Source organism: Echinops telfairi, unplaced genomic scaffold, assembly GCF_000313985.2.
Source record: "Echinops telfairi isolate 266 unplaced genomic scaffold, ASM31398v2 ScPeMD7_1;HRSCAF=3_0, whole genome shotgun sequence".
Taxonomy (NCBI): Eukaryota; Metazoa; Chordata; class Mammalia; order Afrosoricida; family Tenrecidae; genus Echinops; species Echinops telfairi.
The window spans coordinates 8,174,246-8,200,528 of record NW_022103896.1 but is presented as its reverse complement, the minus strand read 5'-3'; the positions used below and the strand labels follow the sequence as shown (position 1 = coordinate 8,200,528).

At 45.4% G+C, this 26,283-nt stretch overlaps 1 protein-coding gene across 7 annotated transcripts in view; it reads left to right on the top strand.

The window, feature by feature from the left end:
* The window catches only part of PHF20L1 (PHD finger protein 20 like 1), a 66,523-nt gene that overhangs the window by 33,249 nt on the left and 6,991 nt on the right, over positions 1 to 26,283 (top strand). For all 7 annotated transcript variants that reach the window (XM_004697387.2, XM_045283518.1, XM_004697386.2 and 4 more), the window contains 9 exons: positions 5,050 to 5,132; positions 8,621 to 8,873; positions 10,862 to 11,047; positions 11,271 to 11,486; positions 14,646 to 14,702; positions 15,544 to 15,651; positions 21,721 to 21,885; positions 24,329 to 24,510; positions 25,681 to 25,780. In XM_004697387.2, the coding sequence (XP_004697444.1) occupies positions 5,050 to 5,132; positions 8,621 to 8,873; positions 10,862 to 11,047; positions 11,271 to 11,486; positions 14,646 to 14,702; positions 15,544 to 15,651; positions 21,721 to 21,885; positions 24,329 to 24,510; positions 25,681 to 25,780 (1,350 nt within the window). The remainder of the gene's footprint in view (positions 1 to 5,049; positions 5,133 to 8,620; positions 8,874 to 10,861; positions 11,048 to 11,270; positions 11,487 to 14,645; positions 14,703 to 15,543; positions 15,652 to 21,720; positions 21,886 to 24,328; positions 24,511 to 25,680; positions 25,781 to 26,283) is intronic.

The following is a 26,283-nucleotide window of genomic DNA, read 5'->3' as shown; positions in this document are numbered from 1 at the left end:
GGGGGGGGGGCGGGAATGGAGGGCTTCATTTTAGAGTCATTGTGTGTTTTTTAATAAAATACCTGCATCTCTGAGTTCTTGTTAACCAGTTATCAAGAAAGGTTGTTGCCTTATGGGTCTTTAAGGCCATGTCCTGCTGCTGTATAGTGTGGGAAATGCCACCTGCCATCTGCCGACCTCACAGGGGTGTTGTGGGCCAGTGTTGGGACACCACCTGTTTTACCCACCTGGGTGGTAGGAGGGAGCAGTCTCTGTGAGTTACGTGTATCGGCCTGTCCAACTGTGGTGGTGCAATTCCTAGAAAAGTTCTTTATACAGGTATATAACCATGCTCATTGACTCCTGGCCAGTCTCAGCCCAGCATGGTGCTGTGCTTAGGTGGTTGCAAGATGGATGTCTGAATTCTGTTCAGTGCCTGAAGTCTCTCCTTTCTGTCCTTGCCTCTGATCACTCTCCACTGTTGGGCCTTACCTCTCCATGTTTGACGTAATTTAGGAAGTAGCAGAGTTAGTATGATGGAAAATGTTGGAAAGCCTAACTTGGTTAGTGTCATAAAAGAGGGCAGTGGAGCATTCCAATTGGGCCCAGTCATACTAGACCCAGTGATTACACCCCACCGCCCCGCCCCGCCCCACCCCAACCCAACCCACCTACCACCAGACCTATTCAGCTGAATGATCACTCGTCTTCATTTTAGATTAGGTATGAGAAGCGGTATATTTTTCTGAGGATTTGTTAAAAGAGGAGTTACGGTGCTGTCAGGTTTCAGGCGTATGTTCTCTTAAGGCCAAATGGTTTTTAGTCTCTCTGGGCTTATCCGAGCCTTGGCTGACCTTTCTTCCAGTCATTTCCATCGCCTTCAGATCCAGGAGTCAGGGGGAGGTTGGGTCGCTTCTCCACGATGGGAGCCCACCGCCAAGGTTGCGCAAGCCGACAGCAGAAGCTGTTTTACTGCCTCTCTGGTCCAAGTGATGGTGGTTTCGTCTCAACAGATGAAAATACAAATCCTCTTTCCATTAGTTAGTGTACCGCCTTTGGCAGCCTTTCTCTGATGGAGGATATGTGTTTGGCTGCAGGCAGGAGTAATTTCAAATTGACTTACCCATTCCACGTGTTACCTAGGTAACTTGATGATGGCCACTTGTGAGTTTAGTGTGCCGCAGCAGACACGGGTGAGCTGAGGACCCTCAGGTGCCTGTGCTGTGTGTGGTGGGGGAACAGCACCTCTGGACAAGCAGACTTCAGAGACAACGGTGGTCACAACACAGCTGCTGGCCTCCCTTCAGCCTACCCTTCTGTCCGGGTCAGGATCAAGCTTCAGGTGTAAAGAAATTGGCAGCTGCAGTCACCATCCACTGCAAGGCACCTCCCATACAGCCTGGAAAAGACAGTCCAGTTCGGTGATAAAAAGAACCATCCTCCCTTGGGCCTTAAAGATGTTGTAATCCTGGTTGCTTGGTACCAGCCAAGGGCTCCTCCAGAGGGCCTTGGGCAGTCATGCTTCCTACCGCAGTCTCAGATGAACAAGTGATAGGTGGACAGCAACTAAGAACATACGACTTTAGAGCTGCCAAGGCCGTCCCAGCTCTTTCCTGTATGTGCTGTGCAGATCCTAGGTGTCTGCTCAGTAGTCTTCCTGCACCTGTTTCTGATTTCCCGTTACATCTACGTAATGTCAAAACATTTCCCACTAGGAGGCTCAGACGTGCTGCTGTGCACTTCAACTGCAAGTCCCCGTGGGAGTGAAGGTGGGATAGTGGGACCGTGGTATGTTTCACACAGCAAAGTCCGGCTTCCAGCAGCCAAGCCGTGTACCACAGTGGTCAGCAACTCGGCACTTGTTTACTCTCCACTGCCTGTGCCATCAGGCACACTTGTGCAGGGAGAAGGCTACACTGTCTGGACAGCACAGCAATCAGGATCCAAATAGATGGTTTTTGAAAATGTGTTTTCTGGCATATGGGTGTTTTACCAGGATCTAAGTTTTTTTGTTATGGGCCTTGGTGATGGTTGTATCATGTGGTTTGTTTTTTTTGCATACTGACTTACAGTAATCCATTTTCACAATCAGGTGGCCTGTGGGGGAAAGGTGCAAGGTAACAGGAGGGCTTTAAGTAGGTTTTTGAAGACGGGGTGTGAAGGGAACGGGCAGGATTGCCCTGGCCTTTGGTACAGGCTACTTTCTGAGGGCCTGGCAAGGGGGCCAGCCTAGACGGGTTCGTGCCTTACCAGGGACTTAAAAATAACATTTAAATTGACCACAATCCAAGAACCAAACTCACCATCCAGTTCATGCTGACTCAAATCAATCCCATACATAGCACAGGGTAGGTAGAACTGCCCCCTGTGAGTTTTCCAAGATGGTAACTCTCTCTGGGAGAAGAAAGCCCTGTCTCACTGATGATCTTACTATGGTCTATAGCTCAGTGTATAACCATTACACCACTGGGGCTTCTTACTGGTAATCATGACAATATGGACAATACTACTGTGTTTTTTAAATTTTAACAAAAGGTGTTAGAAAGACCTCAGTGACGAAGGTCCTTTTCTCAGCGTTCTCTACCTGTCCCCAGATGGCTCATCTCTTTACTTCCTCTAGGCTGGGCTAGGCCTGCTGTCCATGGTACTGTTGAGGGCCAAGTGTAGCACATTTGTGGATTGGTTGGCAGGTATGATTCATGAGTGTTTGGTATTTTGATTCTAATGCTTAGTTTCTTGAAAATGCATTTGTGCATCTGTTAAAGACAGTTGCCTAGTGTATAGACAGAGACAGGACATGCTAGTGATGTTTTCATAAGAAGTATTTGCTGTTAATTAAAAGTAATCTCATTTGTATCTGGTCCCCCTCCCACCCCTCACCCCCAACTCATTCTCATCTTCTGAGGAGCGTGTCTGCCTCTGTTGGCTGGTAGTGGGTCAAGATACACAGACTTGGGGGCTGCCTCCTATGGCAGCAGTCACCACCCTCTTCACACACCAAGGGGATGGCCAACCCTCAGATATGCTTGTGAACAGAGAAAGTATAAAAACTTGATGTTTGGGACCTGTGGACTTCCTAGAGAACACAGGCTGCATTTCTGATCTACATTTTAAGTGGGTTTTATTGAACGCCCCAGTATTTTCCTTGAGCATGTTACAAAAGGCTTTTGAGGGTTTTTTCCTCAAGCCATTGAATAGGAATTCCTTAGAATGCACAGACCTTTTATTATGCAAATGTTATAAATTTAGCCCTACTAACACTTACTTTGTTTCTGTAGAAGCTTGTAGCATCTTACTATTAATTTTATAATGTATTTTTCTTCTATCGATTGATGAATATTAAAAAGTATTTCTATCACTTACTTATTACATATATTGGAAGCAAAAGAAATATGAGTAGTTACTTACCAGGTTCAATAGCAAATAGTTGTCCCATTTGAATAGCTCTGAGAATCTGTAATTGTCCCCTGTCAAAGAAGAATGTGATCCCTTAGTTTTGTGAATTCATGCAGTCCATTGATTCTCAACAGTGTTCATTAAAAAAGAACACAAATGCATGTGGGTTTCAGCTATGTACTATATCTTTTGAGTCATGTAAAGAATATCTCAAATTTATATATAAAATATCACATACTGTATTTCAAATTATATATATAATTAGTACAAAATGATTCACAATTCATGAGTTTGTTATGAAATGATGGTAAATGTCATAAAATTGTTGGTGTACCTTTGTTCCCATTGAAACTGGCACTTGCTGTTGAATGGGCCTGGGACAAAAGATGTAGATTGTGATGTCGGACCAGGCCCAGGACTGTTTTTCATATTGTCATTGGTGTATCGCAGTCACTGTTTTACACGCAGCGTCTTTCCCTTTGTATTTGAACTCTGAGCCTGACATATTTGATGTCCCTGTAGGGGAAAGTGCATTTTGCACAATGTAACATTCGAGGTCAGGCCTGCTGGAAGCTTGTGGATTTGACATTTGAATGTTTTTCTAGATCTGTTCACATTTGGGGGGGTAAGTCGATGGAAACAAGTAGACATTGTTCTAAGCCCTAGGGCCTTTGGCGTGCCCGTGTGTGGCTTTGTGTTGTAGACAGCGTCCCCTGCGCTGCTGGGCCGTGCAGTGTTCGACATGGCCCTGTGAGGCAGGGCATTTGTTTGAACCACTTAGCAGTGGCACAGAAAATTCTTTTTGGTGGTTGGTCTGTTGTCTGCACGTGGACATAAGCAAAAACTGAAATATGTGTATTGAAGATAGCTGACAAGTTTAGTAGAGATTAAATCTTTATCTCTTAATTTTAAATTGGAGCTGAGTTTTCATGCCTTACAAAATTAATTTTCAGATAAAATATTTGTCTTCTGAAATTGAGATTTAGTGCTACACACTGGGGAAGGTAGGGACTTTCAGATTAGCCCATCATTTGTGGAATGAGGGTATGATAGTAAGTAAAGATCAGGTGTTCTGGAGGGACCTGCCCTCCCACTCGTTTCCCAGCCAACAGTGGTGGTTCCAGCAGTGTTTTGGACACTCTTGTCAGAAGAAATCATTGGGCATTTAAAAATGCTTTTTCGAAGAGAAAAATACATACAACTTAGTATAAATTATGCAGGGGAAAATAGAAAATTAGGAATTTTTTTTTTTTTAGTTGGGGATTAATTCACCAACAAAATAGACCTTCATTAATATTCTATGTTCACGAGGACTTCCCTGTCTTCTGCCTTTTTTCTTACTTACATAGATTCTGTATTACTGGGATAAACAATCTTTTAAGTGATCCTTTAAACCACGGAAGCTTTATTTGTAACAATACTTTGTGAAAGGGTGCCTTTAAGATTAGAACAAGCACAGACTTCTGCGAACAAGTCTCAAGTTCTAACCCAGCCCCTGGACTCATCACAAAGGTGTTTTGTCTGTTTGTCAACTAAACCCTTGGGCCTGTTGGCTGCCTCTCCGTGTCGAGGATGTGGGAGATGTCAGCTGCTAAGTTTTCTGAGGACTGGATTAGGGTGCACATCACTGTGGTTTTTTTTCTAATAAGCTGTTTCTGTACAATTTTCCTCAAGGTTTGTTGGCATCCAAAGCCGTTGGGGTGGATGGTGCGGAAAAAAAGGAAGATCCCAACGAAATGGCTCCAATGCTGGAGCAGGTATGAAAGGGGAGCGGTTGCTTGGTTTCAAGGTGCCCGCAGGAATGGGCTGCAGCGGGCGTGGCCACCTAGCAGGAGCTGCACTGGTGCGCAGATTGAGATTGCGGGCATGGGGAGCGAGTGAATTGATGCGATATTTTTATTTCTGCCTTCTGCGCGGTGTACCAGATAGACACTGCAGACTTCATTAGCTCTTGTTTTCGAGAGACTGGCCTTTGAGCCTTGGTCTCCCATTCTTGAAGGCCTGGAGCCTGACCTCCCAGAGTCCTGGCTCCCACCTGGACAACCTCTGACTAGCTGACAAAATGGCCCTTCCACAAATACTTTTTCATTTGTGAGCTCAAACAGGGTTTTTGACATCAACTCTCACACTTCTTTTGGAAGAAGTTTATTTTCTATTGTAACACGGTGTTGGACTGACTCTGTGTTTTATGAATTGATCAATGAGCCATACTTTTTTTGCTAGGATGTATATTTTAATAAGTACACACACACACACACACACACACACACACACAGTTTAAAAAATGATCAAAGGGTCTGTCTGTAAACCACCTAAGGTAGGAGTTGATCAGGGCAGGGGCAGTTGATCGCCTTGGCCCTGGCTGCCTTCCGACACCCACCGTAGCTGTACATACAGAACCGTGCATGCGCCCACCTCCTCTAAGGGCTTTGTAAGACTTCCTGGGCATTGTAAGACTTAAATACACAGTATAGCCATAACTGGATCCCCCTGGGCCTCCTGTTGCAAAAGCTGAGCCTTAATGTAGTTCAAACCAATCCTTTTCATAGTCCTTTGGTTTCCTTTATCACTAGCCTAATCAAGGATCCTTCATGGCGGGCATCTTTTTGCTCCTGTGGATGTCTGTTTTACAAATACCACCCAGTCCCATTGATGTGGGCTGAGTTGTTCAGGTGGTTTTAGGCCTGCCCATCCATTACCACCAGTGCATTGTCAGGGTGCTTCCAGTGAGGCTACCCTGAATGCAGTGGTCTTTGAAATTAGTGTCGACACATCTTTCTCTGGTTCTCCACTTGCCCAATGGTTAAGTCTTTGCTGATACCCACCGACTCCATTCCCAATGCTCTCTCTTTTTTTTTTTAACTGTGTATCGCTACACGGAACATCCCAGATAGAAAAAGATTTTGTATTTTTGTCACTGTTTTCGTCATGGTATTCTCAGAATGCAGTAAATCAGGGACTTGGGTAATAAAATATTTCTGGAAAATTCACTACAATGTCAGTCTTTCATTATGCACAAGACCTCTGAGGGGACTGCGATTGTGGATGAAAGCGCAGACAGGGTCAGGTCTGTTGCAGAGAGAAATACCAAGCACAGCATTTCATAATTGGGTTAAAAATCATAGAAATAAAAATGAGCAACTCGGCTGTTCCATTTACATGATTAAAAAAACAATTTTGAACACCCTTGCCAGTTTTGTAACCAAGAGACCAAAAACCATGAATGAACTTTTGTAAATTAGATTCCTTTTTAAAGGAACACAGTGTGATTTTAAAATTCCACCTTTTAAAATTTGTCATTCAGGTTGATTTTAGTGTGAAAATGTTTTATAACTATAGTTCTTTTTTTTTTTTTGCCAAGTGATTCAAATAGAAAAAGCCGAGTTATCAAGCTCTTGAGCCCATCTCTGTTGGGATCAACCAAAGACCTAACAGAGAGAGGCCTTAAGTGTCACTTCTGCTGTCCTAACAAGTAAAAGAATAATAACAGGCCTGTAGCCAAGACTGACTTGTGCTAATGGAGGCATCTTATGTATCATTTTAAAATGCCCAGATTCTGGTCTGGAACCTCTCAGTCTTAGGTGATTAATTATAGATTATTTAATTGTAGTAGGCACATGTCATGTTACATTTTCTTTGGGGTAAAACCTGCATTAGTTGCATATTAATTCAGTAAGGTTTTAAAAATGTTAATTTGTCCTTGTTTTAGAAGTTAAGCACCTTATCAAAATATTAATTTAAGTTTTAAAATCTTGTTTTATAACTTTGTAACTTGAGAGTAATGGATGCTGTGGTGATGTCTTTCACAGATGTGAAGGTGAATAATAAAATTGTTTATTTACAAGTAATGGCTCTAATTACTTTTCTGGCAACACCTTTTATGATAAGCTTAGGAATGTTTCCATTTATGGAGTGCTTTTTCCATTTATTCAACTGCACATACACACATGTCTAATGAGCAAACAGCAGATGATGCCCGAATGAATGAGACACTTGACACCCAACTTGGATGCGGTCTTTCCACCGTGCCATCTCTAGAGTGAAGGTGCCCCACTTAATTCCCAATGGGAATTTGCCACCATTTTAAAGCACCTATCGTATTTTCGTGAGAGCAGACATTTGGTGCCCAGACAGTAGAGACCTGCAGATAACAGACCTGATGGTTATCCCTCCCAGAAGACCAGGCAGTGAAGCGGCTCTTTGAGGACGAGCAGGTTGTTCATGTGTCGACACGCCCACTCTGACAGAGGTCTGTCTCAATCTCAATAATTAAAAGGGGGAAAAGTATCTTTGACTCTCGAACCCAAACAGCAGAAAGAGGTCATACCCCAGACATTCCAATACCAGTGTTTGCAAATTCACCCTCCGTGACTATCCCGTGTGACCGTGGGCACACCCACATGTACTTGACCATGTAGAACATTTTACCACCAAATAAAGAATGTTCTTTACGAAAGAACAGACAAAACTTGAATTTCTTTTTAAAAAGTGTCAGTTGCAGGAAGAACGTAAAAACATCTATGAATGCGACGCGTATTTTGTTTTTATATTCAATGTTTTTAACTTACACTTTATCTTTGTTTTTTTTCTTTTGTTTGTTGTTTGTTTTGTATTGTTTCTCAGTCTTAACTCTACTGCTGGTGGCTGTGTGTTCATGAGGCGCTGTGCTTATGAAACTGGCCTTCAGTACTGAAATGAGTTAGAGACTTTTGTTAATTTGGTCGTTGTTTTTCTGTTGAGATCTTTCTTTAAAGGGAAACTGTTCCTTAGCCCTTAACATTCACTTTCTGGATGAGGAAAGCTATATGAACATAACTGAAAATCAAAAGCTTAAGTATATTCCACATCCCCTCCGGTGCACACTTGAAATGCTGTGTGTACCTGATTGTTAGTATCATTTGTCAGGATGGTTCCCAGATGGGAATATTTGAATTTAATACAGAAAGTATTTGTTCAATAAGACTATGTTTCATCTCTTGAGACTGATGAAAATTTTCTCTTGTTCCATTTTTTACTTAGGCTACAAGCTGACAGTATCCCTTTAAAGAGAGCCTCTTCAAATTTTAGTTAATAATTTGTGGGGTTCTTTTTGGTTTTTCATTTGTAATAGAAATGTTATATGTTGCTTAACAATGTTTTTGGATACTAAAGTTGCTTAACAATCAAAGTAGAATACAAGAGCAAAAAAAGGAAAAATAAATGAAGAAACCAAAATAAAAATATCAATTTTTTATTATTTATTCAGGCGATTTCACCTAAACCTCAAAGTCAGAAAAAACATGAAGCTGACATTAGCAGTTCTGCCAACACTCAGAAACCTGCACTGTTATCCTCAACTTTGTCTTCAGGAAAGGCTCGCAGCAAGAAATGCAAACATGCATCTGGAGATTCTCCTGGGTGTCCTAAAGCCCCTAAGTCACCACTGTCCCCAGAGTTAATGCCAGTCGAGGAGTTGGCGCTTGTGTCTCAGCTTGCTTCTGCAGTGATAAATAAAACTAGTGAGCACAGACTTTTAAAAACTAGCTACTTTTCTTGTAAGAGACATTCAGAGGAGTTTGATTGTAGTTCTATTGTATTTTTCTAAGGTGGCTTTTTACAAACTCAAAAAGTGGCTATGGTAGGGAAGGCTTGGAATGGATTTCCTGGGCAAAAAAAAAGCCCCAAACTCGTACGTTTCTGTTTACTGTACGGAGACTACCGTTGGTTGAGGAACCTCAATAACACTAGTCCACTGTAGTATGAAGCTCAGCTAATCAGCCAACCACGATGAGAGGCCTGATTCATTACAAAAAAGCCCCAAAGCCCTAAACCAAAATAACAAACAGACCTAAGAGAGGTGGGGAGCTTTCTCAAATTCCACGGCTGCTCATGGTGAGCTGCCTTGTTCAGTGTGTCCTCTGGTCAGCATACTCAGCCTGCAGCCCTGTTTGCTCATCCTTGTTTTAAGACTTCCAGTGTAAACGTGAGCTTCCTCTGACTTGTGAGAAACAAAAAAAACATTTGTCATCATACTTTGAAAGACATTAAGATCTCAGTGCTACTGATCTTTCAAGAGTTAATGGAGTCTAGTTTGGCTACTAAACCCTACCCTTACCCCACTAGACCAGTATTCCAGTTAGAGACAGGCAAGACAGCTGACCTGGCAGACTTTGGGTCAGAGATTGCTGTCCTCCGCTCTTCCAACAGCAAATGAATCACTTACTTGATTAGTAGATGACTTATGACTGTCCCTTATGACAAACTCCCCATCAGACAGTTTCCAGAACAGTTACAGATGTTGGCCTGGAGAAGACTTGGTGAAATACATTCATACCTCTGTCATGGCCATATTTTTCACCAAACAATATTTTTTAAACTTGATCAGTTTTTTTTCCTTTCTTGATTGTTGTTATTTTTAATGAATGAGTAGAAAGGATGGGGAGCTGAAACTTACACTGTCATCTTAACCTTCGTTCCATTTTGTCATCTCAACTTACGGTCACTTCAGTGTCACATGGCATTGCTAAGTATTTTATCTGGAACACTTTCAACCTGTTGGTAACTGACCATCCTGTTAACAGCAATTGATTTTGATTTTTTTTTTCTTTGTCTTTTTTTTTTTTAATCATGACAACCATGTCTTTCATTTTTATTAAATTAGGCTTGAAATACTGGAGCATCATGCCCTCTGACATCGCTTATTCCCTCCCTACATGACTGTGAACATGGTAGGCCCGTGGAGGCTGGCCTCTACAAGATAGCCGAATGTGTTTACATGCCAGCTAGGAGAAAGACACAGGCCTCACAAAGACATAAAAATGATAGATTCCCAAGTTGCTAAATTAGAGATGGAAATGACTCCCTAAGTTAATAATTAACAGGAAAACTATCTGAGGACAAGCATAGTATCACATTCCTTTGGAGTCCTTATTGCTTGTCCTTCACAAGGACTGAATGTTGTTTGTGTTCAATTTTTTTTTAATGAATCAGGCCCAGAAATGTGTTTAAAGCCATCCATGGAGGGGATGAGGGTGGGATAAAGTGGTTGAGGTTCGTTTTACTTTGGCCAGTGAAGCAAAGTACTAACTATAATGTATGTTAGGTTTGGGTCACCTCTTCCCATCCCCTCCCCTGTCCTCCCTTCTCAACTCCCCTCCCCTCAGAGTTAGAGGGGAAAATTGCAATTGACACAGGGTCTGCAATTAGAGAATTACCTACAGTCTTGGGAATCACCCTGAAATGAATGTCCCATCTCCTGGGTTGTAGGAAGGTGTAGACTTGGGAATATTTTTGTGCCTGAGGGCCCGGTTTTTGTCTTTGATTGCCTTTGGAACATTCCATTCCATGTGACAACCCTACAAGGTAGCATCAGAGGGCAGGATCCAAATCCTTTACCCCCCCCTCCCCAACCCTCCCCACCAGCCCCTCACCCCTTTTGACCTTCTTAACTGTGATAAGACTCCCCTGGCATGTTTCTGCTTCGTGAACATTGGAGATCTTTTTCTAGGTCCTCCACAGCCCGTGAGCCCCCCTAGAACTTGCCAGCATAGTGAGCGGAGAAGAAGATCCCAGCGCTTGGCCACAGTGCCTGGGCCCGACGGCTTTGTAGACAAGGTCTCTCCCTCTGCAGCCCCTGATGGGAAAGTATTCTCCATCAGTTGTCACAGCCGGCCAGAGTCTGCTGGACCAGAGGGTAATGTATATGCTGATTTCATACGGAACCAAACGCAAGAAGATAAGCGGTAGAGATGGTTGGCCTGTTCATAAGCCCCCCTTTCCCTCAGTACTTTGGATTTCACACTCCCCTTAGGCCGCGCACACCACCCTTAAGTTAAGCACCACTTCCGTCCACGTGGATGGTAACGGAGGCAGTGTCTGGGCATTAATACCATATTGCCTTCTTTTGTTTTGCGTAGTGCCTGATGCCGCACGCTTGTCCCTTGAGAAGCTGGGACCCTGTCTCCCTCTTGATTTAAGTCGTGGTTCCGAAGTTACAGCACCACCCGGGGTCCTAGGCCCCTCTTACCATAATGAGTTCCCCAGGGCGGAGAAGGATGGTCCACAGGTGCTCATGTACCCTCCTCCCAAGACAGCCCCTGATGGAAGAGGCACTTCAGTGACAGCGGCACCAGGTACCATGCTTTCCTGTGATTAGCAGCTGGTCTGCACGGATAAGGGAAACCTGGGGGGCTGTAAGGAAACTTAGTGGCGCAGTGCTTAAACACTAGGCTGCTAGCCTAAAGTTTGGGGGTTCGAACCCACTAGCTGCTGCTCCCAGGGAGTCTACTTTTGGAAAGCTTGAGAAACCCACAGGGCAGTTTTACTCTGCCCCATGGAGCACTATGAACCCAAATCAACTGGATGGGAATCGATTAATCCTTTATCATTCCTTCTCCTAAGTGTGTTTATGCGATATTGCGGGGAGAGAGGGTTTCTCTGCTGCTGTAAGGCTCTTTGGTGGGAAGGACCATCTCACTGTCTTTGTCGCTTTCATCTACAGTCATCCCTGGCTTGTTAACGTCTGACTTCCTGGGCAGCTGGCCCTTTAATATTATGCAAAGTTGCTCTCACTTTGAAACTATGGAGTCAGTACTTCCTCAAACCAAACCCACTGTCAACGGGGGTTGATTCCTACTGGACTGGGGTTGGGGTTGGATGGGGATGCCCCATGGGGTTTCCAGGGCTTTAAGTGGTTAAGGAAGCAAACTGCCTCCCCTTCACTCAGAGTGGCTAGTGGGTTTGAACTGGCAGTAGCTCAATGTTTAACCTGCTGGCCCATCTGTGCTCCCCCGACATAAAACACATACTTTACAATCATCTTCACTTGCTTTTAAATTGCTAAACAAACTCAACCCGTTTCTTGCACCAAGTAAGAACCATATGTGGGTGCATTTGGAGATAGATTCCCCTGTAACCCCTGAACAGCTTGTCCTTTCTTCCTCCTCCGCTTCTTCTGTACTGTCAGTGGTGAGGTTACCTTGCACATACTTCATTTTAAGAAATTAGTGCCTAGATAGGAAGATTTGCAGGGTTTGAAATATTTCTTATATCTCCCCAAATCTGAATCATTACTTTTAACTCATTTTCTCCCTAACCCTTTTCTTTATGGTAATTGATTTTTCTTTCTCACCAGATTGTAGAATTACTCATAACTGCTTGAGAGATTTTTTTCCCCTGTTGAAGGGTTTTGCAGCTCTTTAACAACCAGAACTGGTTGCTGTAATGAATAGATGGAAAATGTACGGCTAAAATCATAATGATGTCTGTTTATGGAGGAAATTGTCTTTAGGTGTGCATGTACAAATCTCTTTTCCTGAAGCTTCTACGTATTTCAGTGATAATAGAGTGAAACTTATACAGTAAAAATAGACATATGCTAAAGTAGTGTGCTGGCCAGAGTGCAGGCCCTAAAGTGTCCTACTGTGTAGTACAGTGCCTGGAAATTTTCACGCAGGTGATTCTACTTCTGACCAGGGTGTAGACTGGGGGTTGACAAATGTTGAGAAATGGGAGAGCCCATCCTATCCCTTACAACTTAAAAATTATTCGAGAGCCATAAATATGTATTTACAAATAAATGAAATCACCATTACCTTTAAATGTGTTCAATTTGGCTTCAGAGCCACGTGTACATACCAAAAGAGCCAAATGTTGCTCCCAAGCCATGCCGCCTGCTGGTCCAGACCATAGTTTTTCCCGAACTTCCTTGGCCTACCTCCCCTTTTTCAGGTGGAATAAAAAAGACTCCATGTTCCCTAGCAACTAAAAACTTTTTTGTACTGTTGCCCCTAATCCAAGATGCATCTGCAGCCCCCCTGAATCGTTCCAGTACCCTGCCATGGGAGCCAGTGTAAAACCAGACTCGCTGCCATTAAATCGACTTTGACTCCTGGTGACCATACAGGACAGGGTAGAACTGCCCTTGGGAGTTTTCCGAGATTGTCATTCTTTATGGTAGTGGAAAGCCTCATTTTTCCTCTTCAGAACGGCTGATGCCTTTGAATTACTGACCTTGCAGTGAGCAGCCCAGCATATTACCCACTAAACCACCATGGCTCCGCCGAAGCAATGATAGTGCTCGGTTGATCTTGGGACAATGACTCTGCATTGTTGGTGTTTGGTGCCTCCTCCTCTCCTTTGTGAGAGACTGATGCAATCACACGTGAACATCACAAAGACGGCCCGTTCCCAAATGGGATGCGAACCACTGGCTTACATATGTCATGGGGGACACCCAGTTTAACCTATGATAGGAAAAAAATAAAGACTTCATACATAATAGTATTCAAGTATAATTTAATAAATGAAAATAATACTTTAAGTGCATGTTAATACTGTTCTTGGATTAACCCTGTCAATAAGACGCTGGTACCGGGAGTGGTTGAATGGAGAGAAGCCTCGTTGCATGTGCCTGGACAGCAGCTAGGTTTTGAGATGTGATTTTAGTTTAGTTTAGCTGGACTATTGGGTAGAATACTAAGTGTCATTAAGGTGGACTACTTTTGTGTATCGATAGGCCTTCCAAGTTTCTCTCTTTAGATAGAGACAAAAGTGGATTGCCACCGGCTGGCAGCACCTTCTTGGTGGAGCTCAAAGGTATGCAAGAGTGTGCCCTCCTTTTAAGCAACAGGAGAGTAAATATTAATCATTTAACCTTTTTATACAGGTCAATCTACCTTATCATTAAGTTAAGTGTCTCATTTATTCAGCTGAGTAGCAGCCATGCTAGCACGCTCCCCAACCCAGAATGTCGCATGGGCCTTCCACGCGAGTGGGAGGCCCATGGCTGGATGGTCAGAATGATCTTTACTGCTTTTCTAGCATATGTATCCTAACATTGTTTATATTTAATCTCACTTGTACTCTATTCCTAGATGTGGCATAGTCTGAAATTACTGCCCTAGCATGGAAAAGAAAATGAAAAGCAAGCAAACCCCAAACCCAGTATTTCCAGTTTGGCAGACTCAGTGATGGCCAGGGGAGGTGGTCTTCTGGTCCGTTTGCAGAGAAGGGCCCTAAAGCATACGGCGATGGAAGCACTCGCTGTCTGCCACACAGCTAGCTAGTCAGAGGGTAGAGCCGGGATCTGAGCCTGGGCAGCCTGAGGGAGCAGAAACCTAGAACGGTTCTGTTTTAAAAGAAATCTGACTGTCTCTGTTGCAAGGTCAGGCATTTGATAGTGGGTATGAGCCTTACATAGCATTTTATGAGCAATTGATATTTAAAACTGGGTCCCTGACTTGGAACACTTCTTGACTAAATGCCCATATTTTTGTCCCCTAAACTCACAGGAATAACGAAAACAGAAAAAAAGGTGAAATTGGAAGATAAAAGCTCCACAACATTTGGTATGAATAGAAAGTAATCTTTAAGCAAAAACTGTAATGCTTGGCAGCTGGGGAGGTTGTAGTCTGTCCCTTCTTGGTGCCTGTTAAGTTTCCTGTAGGTGTAAGTGCTCAGCTCCAGAGAGATGCCTTCTTAAATACCTGTGTGGTAGTTTCATGTATATTTTGGTCAGGGAACTGGGGACACTCCTTGAGAAAGTTTGTGTGTTAAGAACATCTCTAATGAATTCTGGCTATCTAAAATGTAAGCTTCCCTTTGATCTCCTGGAGATTTGGAGGGATGGAGAGCAAATTTAAATGGTCTCTTACATTTTTTTTTCTTTGAAGTACATAAAATTTGGGGGAAACCATTTTAATGACTTTAAAATTCTTTCTTTTCTTTGCCTTTATTTTTGTGTATGTTTTGGGGATATCTTAAGGCTGTTTACAGATTGACTTAATTTTTTTAATACCTCGAAGAGGAAAGTTCATTTTGGTTTTTACAGCCTTCTAAGAGAGCTTCTCATTAACTAGCCTAATAGGGTCATTTTAAAATGGTGGAGTTTTATTTCTTGCCACGTCAGGAAATTGAGCCTCTTGCCCCTGTCAAGATTGTAACTGCTGTGTGTGTTAACTTCAAGGTGTCAGGAGTTGGCATTTCTGAACACTGCCTATGAAGACCCCTATAGTCCAATAAGCTAATCAGGAGTTCAAGACTCATGACACCAACAGTTTAATTGAATCCATCCACTCTGGGCAGGTGACTGCAACAGCTGCTTAAACATAAATGCAACTTTGAGGTGAACGACCAGAGGAGGGACTCAGACCAGCCACGATAACTGAAGTGCTGACTTTTGTCCTTCAGGTAAGAGAAAAGACAAGGACAAGGAGAGGAAAGAGAAGAGAGACAAGGATCACTACAAGCCAAAGCAGAAGAAGAAGAAGAAAAAGAAGAAGAAATCTAAGCAGCGAGGTTTGTATGCCCACGTGGCTGCTGCCAGGTGCTGAAATGTGAGAGATTCTTCAACGTAGGTAGTTTGTTTGTTTGTTTCCAAACATCAAAATGAGCTAAGACAAAGTCCTCGTGGTTGGGGGCCAAGCCATTCTGGTGTGTTCCTTTATCTTACTAATTTCTCAGGTCCACAGCTCTGTTTGATATAGGAGAGACATTGGCATGGCTCACTTTCATTTGCAGCTGTGCTCTGGACTAGTTACCCTGTGCCAAACTGCCTACCACACCGTGTGTGTGTGTGTGTGTGTGTGTGTGTGTGTGTGTGTGTCTGTCTGTCTATGTGTAGGGGAGAGGTTGTTATTGCCAATCCACTGTAGGACACTCCCTTATATTAGTGTATAAGAATGAAGATGAACTAAATGGTATCCAGACAAAACTTAAAAGACGGGAAGGCTGTACTAGCACCAGCCCATCTGTAGGAGAGGTTCTAAAAAGATGTGCTTTCAGTGATGGAAAGGAGGGGTCTGAGACACCAGGAGGGATGAGGAACACTGAAAGGGCACGGGGTGAGCTCAGCACACGCTGTTGGTATAAGGGCAAAGGAGGTCGAATGAAAGATGTACTCATAAAAACCACCTGTAGACTGGGAGAGGCCTGCTGGCGATAAGGAAGGGTTTGTTAAACTCGTTTTGCTTTGGAGGAGTGAAAGAAAAGGCTTTATTTTAGACTTTGCTATGGTAACTCTGGTAAAATTTCTACCACAAACAATAGAGGATTCAAAGCATCAGGTATCTTTTCCAAACCAGAAGTGAAGCCAGTGAAAAGCCTAACTTGGAAGAAGACCATCAAAGGACAGAGACAAAAAGAAAAACAAACTATAGCGTAAGATTTAAAAAATAAATCATTTCTTAAAAAGCACCTCTAGCTCCATAAGGAAGATCATCATAATAGATTTTCTCCATCCAGTTCTTTGTTGCTTACAAGGGACATCTCTGTAAACATGTGACTGGAGAGGACAGACAGGCCGGAAGGCACAGAATCCAAACGAGAGATGAGCAGCTAGAAAACGCTGGAGCCTCAAAGACAAAAAATCATTCCCACAGACTTCCGAAAGCCCTCCTGTGAGTGCTGTAACATAATACAAACACCAGAGGGGTCAAACTGCAGATAAGCTGCCACGTCCACCCACAACCGGCCACAGCCTGGGAGCACCTTGGATTGGCTGTTCCATTGGAGATGGGAGTTAGTGTGGAATGCCAGGGACTGAAGTCCTTTTCTGTGCCATCAGTGAACTGAGCCCTGTTCTGATACTTTGTAACAGACACAGAATCTTTCCATGCTTGCATTTGATGCTGTGTAGCATACACCGAATCTTACTTGTGATAGTGGGAGAGAGTCGGTAGCAGTTAAAGGCTGATCAAGGACACAGTAAGAAGGGTGACACTTGGGAGCACAGAGACAGAAGAGCATCTGAGGATGGGCTAGGTGGTAATGGGAAAAGGAAGGGATATTAGAATCGATAGGATCTAAAGGAAACATTGCAAAGAAAACTCATCCCTTAGAATTATCATCAGTTCCTGATTGGGGGCATCCTTTAAAACAGCAGTTCTCAACCTGTGGATCATGACCCCTGTGAAGGGGTCGAACCACCCTTTCACAGGAGTTGCCCAATTCATAACAGTACAAAAATTACAGTTATGAAGTAGCAATGAAAATGATTTTATGGTTGGGGGTCACCACAACATGAGGAACTGTATTCCAGGGTCACGGCATTAGGAAGGTTGAGACCACTGCTTTAAAAAGAGCTTTGAAAAATATTAGTGCTTCAAATGTTACACATTTTATTTTGTAATTAAAGAGTAGGGAGTTGTATCATGGTTTGCATCTTAAAGTTGGACCTGTAAATGAACATCTCACCTCCGTAAGGGGAGAAGCATCAGTCTGAAGGTGCTATATTTAAACAACACGTGTGGAGTAAGGTAATCAGCATCTTGTGATTAATTGTCACCCTTATTACATTTGAGGAGAATTTATTCATCATGGAAGTGACACTGTTTACAATCCTGGAGTGACATGTTCCCCTAGGTGATTAAATTAGAGGGCTTCTCCTTAAATGGAAAATGAGGGACTTTAAACATTTCAAAGGCATTGTATAGTATAAAGAATTCCCATTATGACTACCTTTCGATTCTAGCATAATACATCTTTTAGTCTGCAGTCACCACTGTGAGGAGTGTTTAGCACAATGACTTTGTTCGCCATCCAGTGTGAGTGCATGCCCCGCCGTTGGTAGTTGTGTCCCAAGTGAGAGCGGTCCAAGCCTCACGTGTATATTGCCTCATTCAGGCCCCGCGATGATGACCTCCGCAGTAGGCCTTTGCAGACTGTTGACTAAGGCAGAGAGAAACAGAAGTTTTCCCAGCGAGTACCTTGGGCCTCCTGTGCCTCCATTTCTCTCCCTTCATTTCCACCACTCCCCTGCACGCACAGCTCAGTGGAATCCACACCAGCCCAAAGACTGAGCTGGTCACCGAGACACAGGGTTTGGAGCAGTTCGCCTTCCACACTGGGAGGTGGTTTCTTCCTTCTACCTTCTACCAGATGTTTGTGCCTGTTTGTTGGATTACTATGTTTCCATGGTTACTGTGATTTTAAACAAAGTTCTGGAAAATAGTCGTTAGTTACATTTAAAAAAAATAATGTTTCCATCCCAAAGTGGGTCAAGATGTGTTTTGATGACCAGAATGAATTTACAAATTACAAAACTATCTAGCCTTGAGTTCACTGTGTGAATGTGAGAAATCACCATCTTAGCATCAGAGTGACATTTTTTTGCTACTTTCTGAGCAAGCCACTTCAGCTCATTGGACAGATGTATCTGTAAAGATGAAGAAGCTAAGAGGCATGCCGAGATTAGCAAGAATTTGAGCTGGAAAGTACAAAGAGAATCCAAAGCATGCAGTAGTAAAAGCACCATTGCACCTCACGGAGTTTGCCAGCCAGAGTATAAAACCATTGGAAAAGCAATAGGAACCACACGCAAATATCTTTGGGAAGGTGTCATCTAGTCAGTGTAGTGTGTGTGATACAAAATCATTTCTCTTACCAGGCTTTGAGAGGTTGGAGTGTTGCAGGAAGGAGCGTGACGTCAGGGCTAACATTTGATTTCCGTGGGAAGCGTGGCAGCTGACTTTCATTCTTAGTCCCACAGGAGAAGGAATTGGGGAATGCAGAGAGCTTTGGTTCATTTGCTGAGAGGAGGCAGAATGAGTCAGTGTCGGCCGTGTCCTCTGGTTAGCTCCAAACTGGGTTTCTGTCTCATGTTTACCATGGGACTATTTCCACTTGTCTTTATGCTGGGGAGACCGCGTAGCATGGAGTGGATGAAAGAAGGGTTTGCTCTCCTGAGTGTGGGGTCATGTCCTGTTCGTGACACTTGGAGCTGGGGGATCTTTGACAGGCCACCCACCTTTTCTAAACCCCCATTCCCTCCCCTCGAGAAGGCCGTGCTAGTTCCTGCTTCAGAGGTTGTGTTGAGAAGATGAAATAAAGTCATCATGGTGTGGTTATGAGTTGGGCTGCGATCTGCAAGGTCGGCAGTTCGAGACCACCAGCAGCTCTGAGGGAGAAAGACTGGGCTCTCTACTCCCTTAAACAGGACGCTGCTATGAGTCAGCGTTGACTCTATGGCAGTGAGTTTTAAGGCCCGGGCTAGTTCCTGCTAGTTCATAGACTGTCCAGAGGGTCATTGGTGAAGTACTGACGGGACCCAGCAATGATTGAATGTCTCTCTGTCTTTGTGCCTGAATGATCTGGTGTGGCCACTGTGGGCCACACCATGTACCAGAAAAAGGGTCTCTTTTACTCTGAATCAAAAAGTACCCCTGTTGTGCCCACCCCACTGTCAACTGAGCTGACCCTTGGTATAGATGAATGTGGTTACCAATCTTCTCTTGTACGCCCGCAACCCCAGCCCCGATCTTTCCTCAGCTTTCCCACACTCCCTGCCTATTAGGTAGTCCTTTCCCTGGTGTCCTTAGGCTCACACTCGGTTGAGGAAGTAGAAGCTATCGGAGGGCCCCTTATCATCACCTGTTCACCACACGTACATGTGGGCCTGCACTTTTGTGCCCTAGCTTCTCCTCTGGCTCCATTAGGATGGAGGGGTGTCTGTGCCTGTCATTGCTCCTTCCTTTCCTAGAGCCCTCCTCTAGGGGCACGTCCATCTTAGGCCCTCTTCTGAGCCCACAGTCCACTTCATCTCCACCTCCCGTAGATTCCTCAGTCCCATTCCAGAATGTTATGTTCACCAGCATGATGTTTCATCCAGAAACCCGGAAATATGCCCAGCCTTAGCCATCTCCACCCGCCCCATCCAGTGTGTCACGTCACTCCCGCCCTCAGTTTATCTTCACTGCCTTCATTTCTTATTTGGACAACTGCGGTAGCCTCTGCCCCGGTACCCCGCACTATCCCATCTCCACCTGACTAGATCTTGTCAAACCAGTGCCTGCCATCCCTCAGCCTCGCAACTCATCTCCTGTTGTCTCCCCCACTCTGCCTCTTGCTTTCTGGGTGTCAACTGTGTCCCCTGCAGCTTGTCAGAGGTGCCCTCCTGTGTGCCATCCCAGGCCTAGAGCCACCCACCACTGCCTTGTCTTCTCCCTGCCCCTGCCCTGACTGAGGAGAACCAGGGGTGCTGATTTCTTCCCAGACTGACTCATGGCCTCCAGAGGTTTTGTTATTGAGATGAGTCTGAGTGGCATAGTGGGTCCAAGTTGGGTTGCTAATTGCAAGATCAGCAGTTCAAAACCACCAGCTGCTCCGAGGGAGGAAGACGAGACTTTCTACTCCCTTACGATTTACAGCCTCAGAACCCACAGGGGCAGTTCTCCCCTGTCCTGTAGAGTCAATATGAGTCTGAGTCATCTCGATGGCAGTGAGTTTGGCTTTGGATTTGTTTGTTGCTGAAGGATTGACTTATCAAATTCACTGTTGCCTTTATAATAAGCTTGCTAGACAGCATGAGAGCCTCTCCTAGGATTGCAAGCCAAGGTTACACCGCTGTTGGTTAGTGACGGACAGCTAACCCGAGAGTCTGTGGCTCCACTCCACCAGCTGCTCCGAGTGGGAGAAAGATGAGGCGTCTGCTTCTGTAAAGGGGTGTGGCCTCAGGAACCCTAAATAGGGTCCCTGTGAGTTGGAATCGACTTGATGGCTATGGGTTTGGGTTTGTTTAGTTAGTTAGAAAACATGAACCCTGCATACATATACAAGGGGCTACCCCCACAAAAACTGATGCTCGTTTGTTTTTGGATGTGAGGGGATAATCTATTTGGATTTCATTCCACCAGGTCAGCCTGTTAAGCAAGCTTTCTATTTAGAGGTTCTGAGAAGGTAGCATAACAGTGTGCGACAAAAGGCTGATTTGTGGCAGACGGGGGACTGGTTTTGCCACCACGACAATGCACCTGCTCATGCAGACATCTCAGTGCATCCGTTTTTGGCAAAAAAAACCAGCATGCCTCTCTTGTCCTATGCACTTTACTCACCTGACCTTGCTCCATATGACTTCTTTTTGTTTCCGCAAATGAAGAGGTACATGAGAGGACAGCGATTTGGTGATGTAAAAGAGGTGAAGAAAAATATGAGGGAGGTGCTGTCAGCCATCCAAACAAAAATTGTTTCCAAGAATGGAATTGCAGATTTGACAAATGTATTAAGTGTAGTGGAGAGTACTTTGAAGGTGATATGGTTGTTTTGTAAAAATTTTTTAAAAAATTAAATACATAGCTTTGAAGAAAAATTCCATTTTGAGGGGGGGGGTACCCCCTCATACATATGAGGAGGCTTCAAAAAGTTCATGTCTATATGGAATTAAAAGGCAATGGAATTTTCCCACAAACTTTCTGAAGCCCCTCCTGTACTGTCTGGTTTATTTCCCAGGAGTTCTTGCCACACTCTGTACCTTGGTGACCTGGCTGCTGATGAGCAGAGAGGAACACGGTGCTGTACGTGTGGCCTCCCCAGGACCTTCATCTGGATTGCCTGAGACGCTTATTCATGGTCCCCCTGATTTTTGTGTTGCAGACTATTCAGACTACGAAGACAATTCCTTCGAATTTCTGGACCGGTGCTCCTCTCCTCTCACTCGGTCTTCTGGGAGCTCGCTGGCTCTGCGGAGCATGTTCCCGGAGAAAAGCCCCGCCTGTCAGTATCCTCGGGCCATTCTCTCAGTGGATCTGAGTGGTGAAAGTAGGTGCAGCCAGTCATGCTCCTGCACCCTTAGGGTCTTTCTTTTCATTGCTGTGGAGATCACATCACGTCCACTTCAGTCATTCAGGCACATCAGGGAGAATTGTACGGTCAGCATCACAGTCAGCTCTAGAACAGTTACTTCATTCTTACACTCATTTTCTCATAGTTCTCCAGGTATTCTGTCCAAGGAATCATTAATCCAGTTATTGTCCCTATAGGTTGACCTGTCCTGCATTTCATATATAGAAAAACAATTAAAAAAGCAACAGCAACAAAAAACTAACAATAACAAAACAGATGAAAAAACCTCAAAAAGAAAGCAGAAAATATTAAAAACGAGAACAAATTTAAAATGAGTCAAACAGGAGATCAAAGGATAAGATGTTATATTTTAGCCTAGCTGCTGCCACTGCTGTGATTGGCTTTCTGTCTGATGGTAAGGCTACTCCCCTCCCTCAGCTGTCATCAGAGGACATTCACCGGAGGCTTAATCTATGTATAGATCCTGCACATGGGTTTTAGGCTTCCACTGTCATCCGTATCCTTCTGCAAACTAAATGTTCACAATTTAAGCTCTGCTACCATTCTCCTTCAGAGTTGGATTATATTAGTTATGATCCTTGGATCACTCAGCCTGGTGGGCTTCTTATGTGGTCTTAGTGGGCACCTCACTTAAATGGCTTCTTTTTGAAGCCAAACCTATAAGACTCCAAATGCTCGTCCTTCTGAAAGCTGGGCACCATTTGGTTTCTTCACTATACTTTGCTATAGCACCTATATCTTCAGTGATAAGATTTTTTTCTTAAAAAACAAAACTAAGACCCGCCCAATAGAGGGATTCTGAAACTAAATATGGGAGCAGCCAGCCTCCTCCTCTTCCTCCCTTGGAGCAGCTGGTGGGTTGGTACCACCGACCTTGAGGTTAGCAGCCCCACACCTAACCCACCAAGCCGGCAGGACTCAAGCATGAACACTCACCATGGTGAACACTTTGAGAAAGGCAAACCCAAAACCTGACATTGACGTAGCGCCTAGTGTGCGTACAGGTGAGTTTCTAGAAGGTGATGCCTAAGTGCAGATCCTTATCAAAACCCCTCAGGGACTGTGGTCCCAGTTTGAGGACTGCTGGTGAAATCATTAAGAATGCAGTCTTCTAACTTTAAAAGGGCAATGCTGACACACACTGTCCCGTGTTCAACCTGGGGGTGTTCTAAATTGTAAATTAGGTAGGAGTTTAGATCATCGAATCATCAGCTTTGCACTTAGAAGTTTCAACCACTCACAACTCCCCAGTGGTGTACCCGTTCCCAGTTCCTCCCTTTGGTGGACTGTCTCCACTGCCCCGTGGGAACACTTGTCAGCAGTCTCGCTCCTTGCTGGAACTTCCCTCCCTAGGCCGCACCCCTTGGTAAACTCCAAAGTCTGTTCCCTTTGGTCCATAACTACTTCCCCTGTCATAGTGGCCTCCTATCATATTTGCCCTTCCTGATGGGCTGATAACACTCGGCAGGATTCTCTCCAGGTCCCTTCAGGATGGGGAGTGCTTTGTGGTTTTGCCATGGTCTTTTCAGGGAGGCACAGTATTACACTGTGTGTACCAGTGACTTTGCCTAGTCTTCTCCTGGTGGCCATTGAGTTTGTTTCCATCTTCCCGCTCTCGGGAACAGTGCTCCAGTGCTCAGTGGTGCCTGGTGTCTGTTCGTGTTCTGACCCTTCCTTCCGAGGGCAGATACCCCACAAAGCGAGTGCTGGCTCCTGTGGAATCTCTATTCCCAGTGGTTTAGGAAGGACGTATGAGGGAGGGTTCCAATCTCTCTGCAGCCTCTCCAGAATTTAGTACTTTATGTTTTGGGATTTGTTTGTTTTTTGACTTGGCTTTTAGGTTTTGTCCCTACCTTGAAGTGTTACCTGAAGCAGCTTCCCTTTTATTTCATGTGCATAGTTCTGTTCCTGATACAGCTCAGGTACTGCGGTAGTTGGTGCTCCTAATGCTGTGATAATAGCCCTGGCATTAGACCTAAGGCAAGCGCCTCAGCCTCCCTGAGCTTCTGTTTATCTCCAGAGGACTATCTAGAATTCTCACCCAGTGGGGCAATATTTGTGAAAGCATTTGAGTAGTATGCACTTTGAAATCACTGATGTGAAACGTAGCTTGACTTGGTAACATTAGGTTAGAGCCAAGACATAGGAGTGCTTCCTGAGTAACTTGTAGTGCTGGCCACAGGAAGGTGGACGGCAGCCGTGGTCACCATGAGCTTCCAGGGTCCATCCTCCGGTGCCTGTCCCAAGACAGCTTCTCAGTTGCCATTTGTTTGGTGCCCCACCCCACCCCGCCCCCATTTCGAACACGTGACAGCGTAATTCACTGCTGTAGTGCCTTCTTTTAGGGAAAGGACACGATAGTGGCAAACTGCCTGACAGACTCTCGTCCATGTTCTAGACCTGTCGGACATGGAATTCCTAGATGACTCTTCCACGGAGAGCTTGCTTTTGAGCGGGGATGAGTACAATCAGGACTTTGATTCCACCAATTTTGAGGAGTCTCAGGATGAAGACGACGCGATCAATGAGATTGTGCGCTGCGTCTGTGAGCTGGATGAGGAGAACGGCTTCATGATCCAGGTACCGGGGCCCGGCTGCGACTGCGCTGCGTGCTCACTGTGCTGGTGGCGGTTTAACCTGTCAGGAGCAGTGGTTAGGACGTGTCTTCATCAATTGAAGTGCACTGTTTTCTCACATCAGGGCCACTTCTCCTTTCCTGGGCATTGAGTGACTGATTAGTCCTAGGACACCTGACGGAAAGGTGGGTGGTTCAGAGCCACCCAAGGGTGCCCTGTAAGTAAGCCCTCATGACTCACTTTTGAAAGGCCACAGCCTTCAGGACTCATGTCCTCCTGCTGTGCCCCGCACACACAGGGTCCCTCTGACCAAGTCAAGTGCAGCACCCCTTCCCCGGAGAGCCTGGGCTCGCAGGTGTCCACAAGCTCAGCTGCCAACTGCAGACTGGTGGTTTTGAGTTCTCCCCAGAAGGCAGCATGGGGATCTCCTCCTCAAAGACCCGGCCATTGGTACCGTGTGTGGAACTGTGGCTCTGAGACCCCTGCTGGTGCCATGGGCCGGCGGCAGCGCAAGGATGGGTCTGTCACTGGCGCCTTGCATTAGGGGCTGTTGAAGTTCACCCAATGTTACTAGCTGCTAGGGTGACTCGGCCTTCACCTTGCAGAGGGGCCTTCTCACAGCAGCAGGTCTTGCTCCCCTCAATGCAGGCAGCTCTCCATGGCCCCGTCGACCAGAGCCCACCTGCCCCGTGGGTGGTCAAGGCTGCCACCTGTACGACGCAGGCAGACGGTCACATCTCTCTCCTCGAGCGGAGTGGTTAGCACCCTGGCACTGCAGACACCCTTTACTAAGGAGAAATGGGCAGTTTTCCGTAGTCTCCTCCATCCAGGGAGGAGCTGCTTCTTGCTGTAGCTGGGATGTCTTCAAGAAAAGAGGAAGCACAGCCCAATTTGGTGACACGGGAACCCGGGGGACATTAGTGGTAGCTGGAAGAGTAGAGGGGTCCTGCACACTAGAGGCCGGCAGCTTCCAAGGCTGCACAGCTGTAGGAGCTGCAACGGGAACTCTGCTCGGCTGTGTTTGCCTCACTGGCCTGGGGTCCCCACATGGGGGTGGAGGAGGAGTTACCATATGACTTGCTCATGATGGCGATGATTTAGCTTGCGGGGACACTGCCCATCGAGGTTCTTGTGAGTGTGGACTCAGGTAACATGGTACCCTGTGTCCCTGCAGTGTGAAGAGTGCCTGTGTTGGCAGCACAGTGTGTGCATGGGGCTGCTGGAGGACAGCATTCCAGAGCAGTACAGTTGCTACGTCTGCAGAGACCCCCCAGGTAAGGCCCCCACCCTGCTGGCCTCATGGTGTCCAGACTCTTCACTGTCTCGGACACTTCTCCTTCCATGTTAAGGACAGACAGGAGAATGGATCAGATTGGAGCTTTTCCCTGAGGAGAGTCTGAGCCCTTTCATGTTGCCCGGGGCAGCTTGGCTCTGTCCCCAGGGACGCTGTAGGGGCCTCACCGTGGGGGTGCCTGCCAGCTGTCACAGACCTGTCTTTGTCTCTCGTCAGGTTTGTGCAGGGCAATTGGAATGGCCCGTGTGTGGCAGGTGTGCCTCCTGCAGTGGTGCAGGAAGGTGTGAGGTGCTGCTGGCACTGTGCCAGGCAGAGCCAAGAGGGCGATCCTTTTGCTTGACAGTCCAGGCTTCAGGCAGAGGGGTCCCAGTCCCGGCAGTGCCGGGAACTATTCACTCCCTTCTTGTGGTTGGTCCCTTCTCTGTGCCGTGCTGCTCGGAGAGTGACCCCCGCCTGCTGCATGCTTTGCTGCCGAGGTGGAGA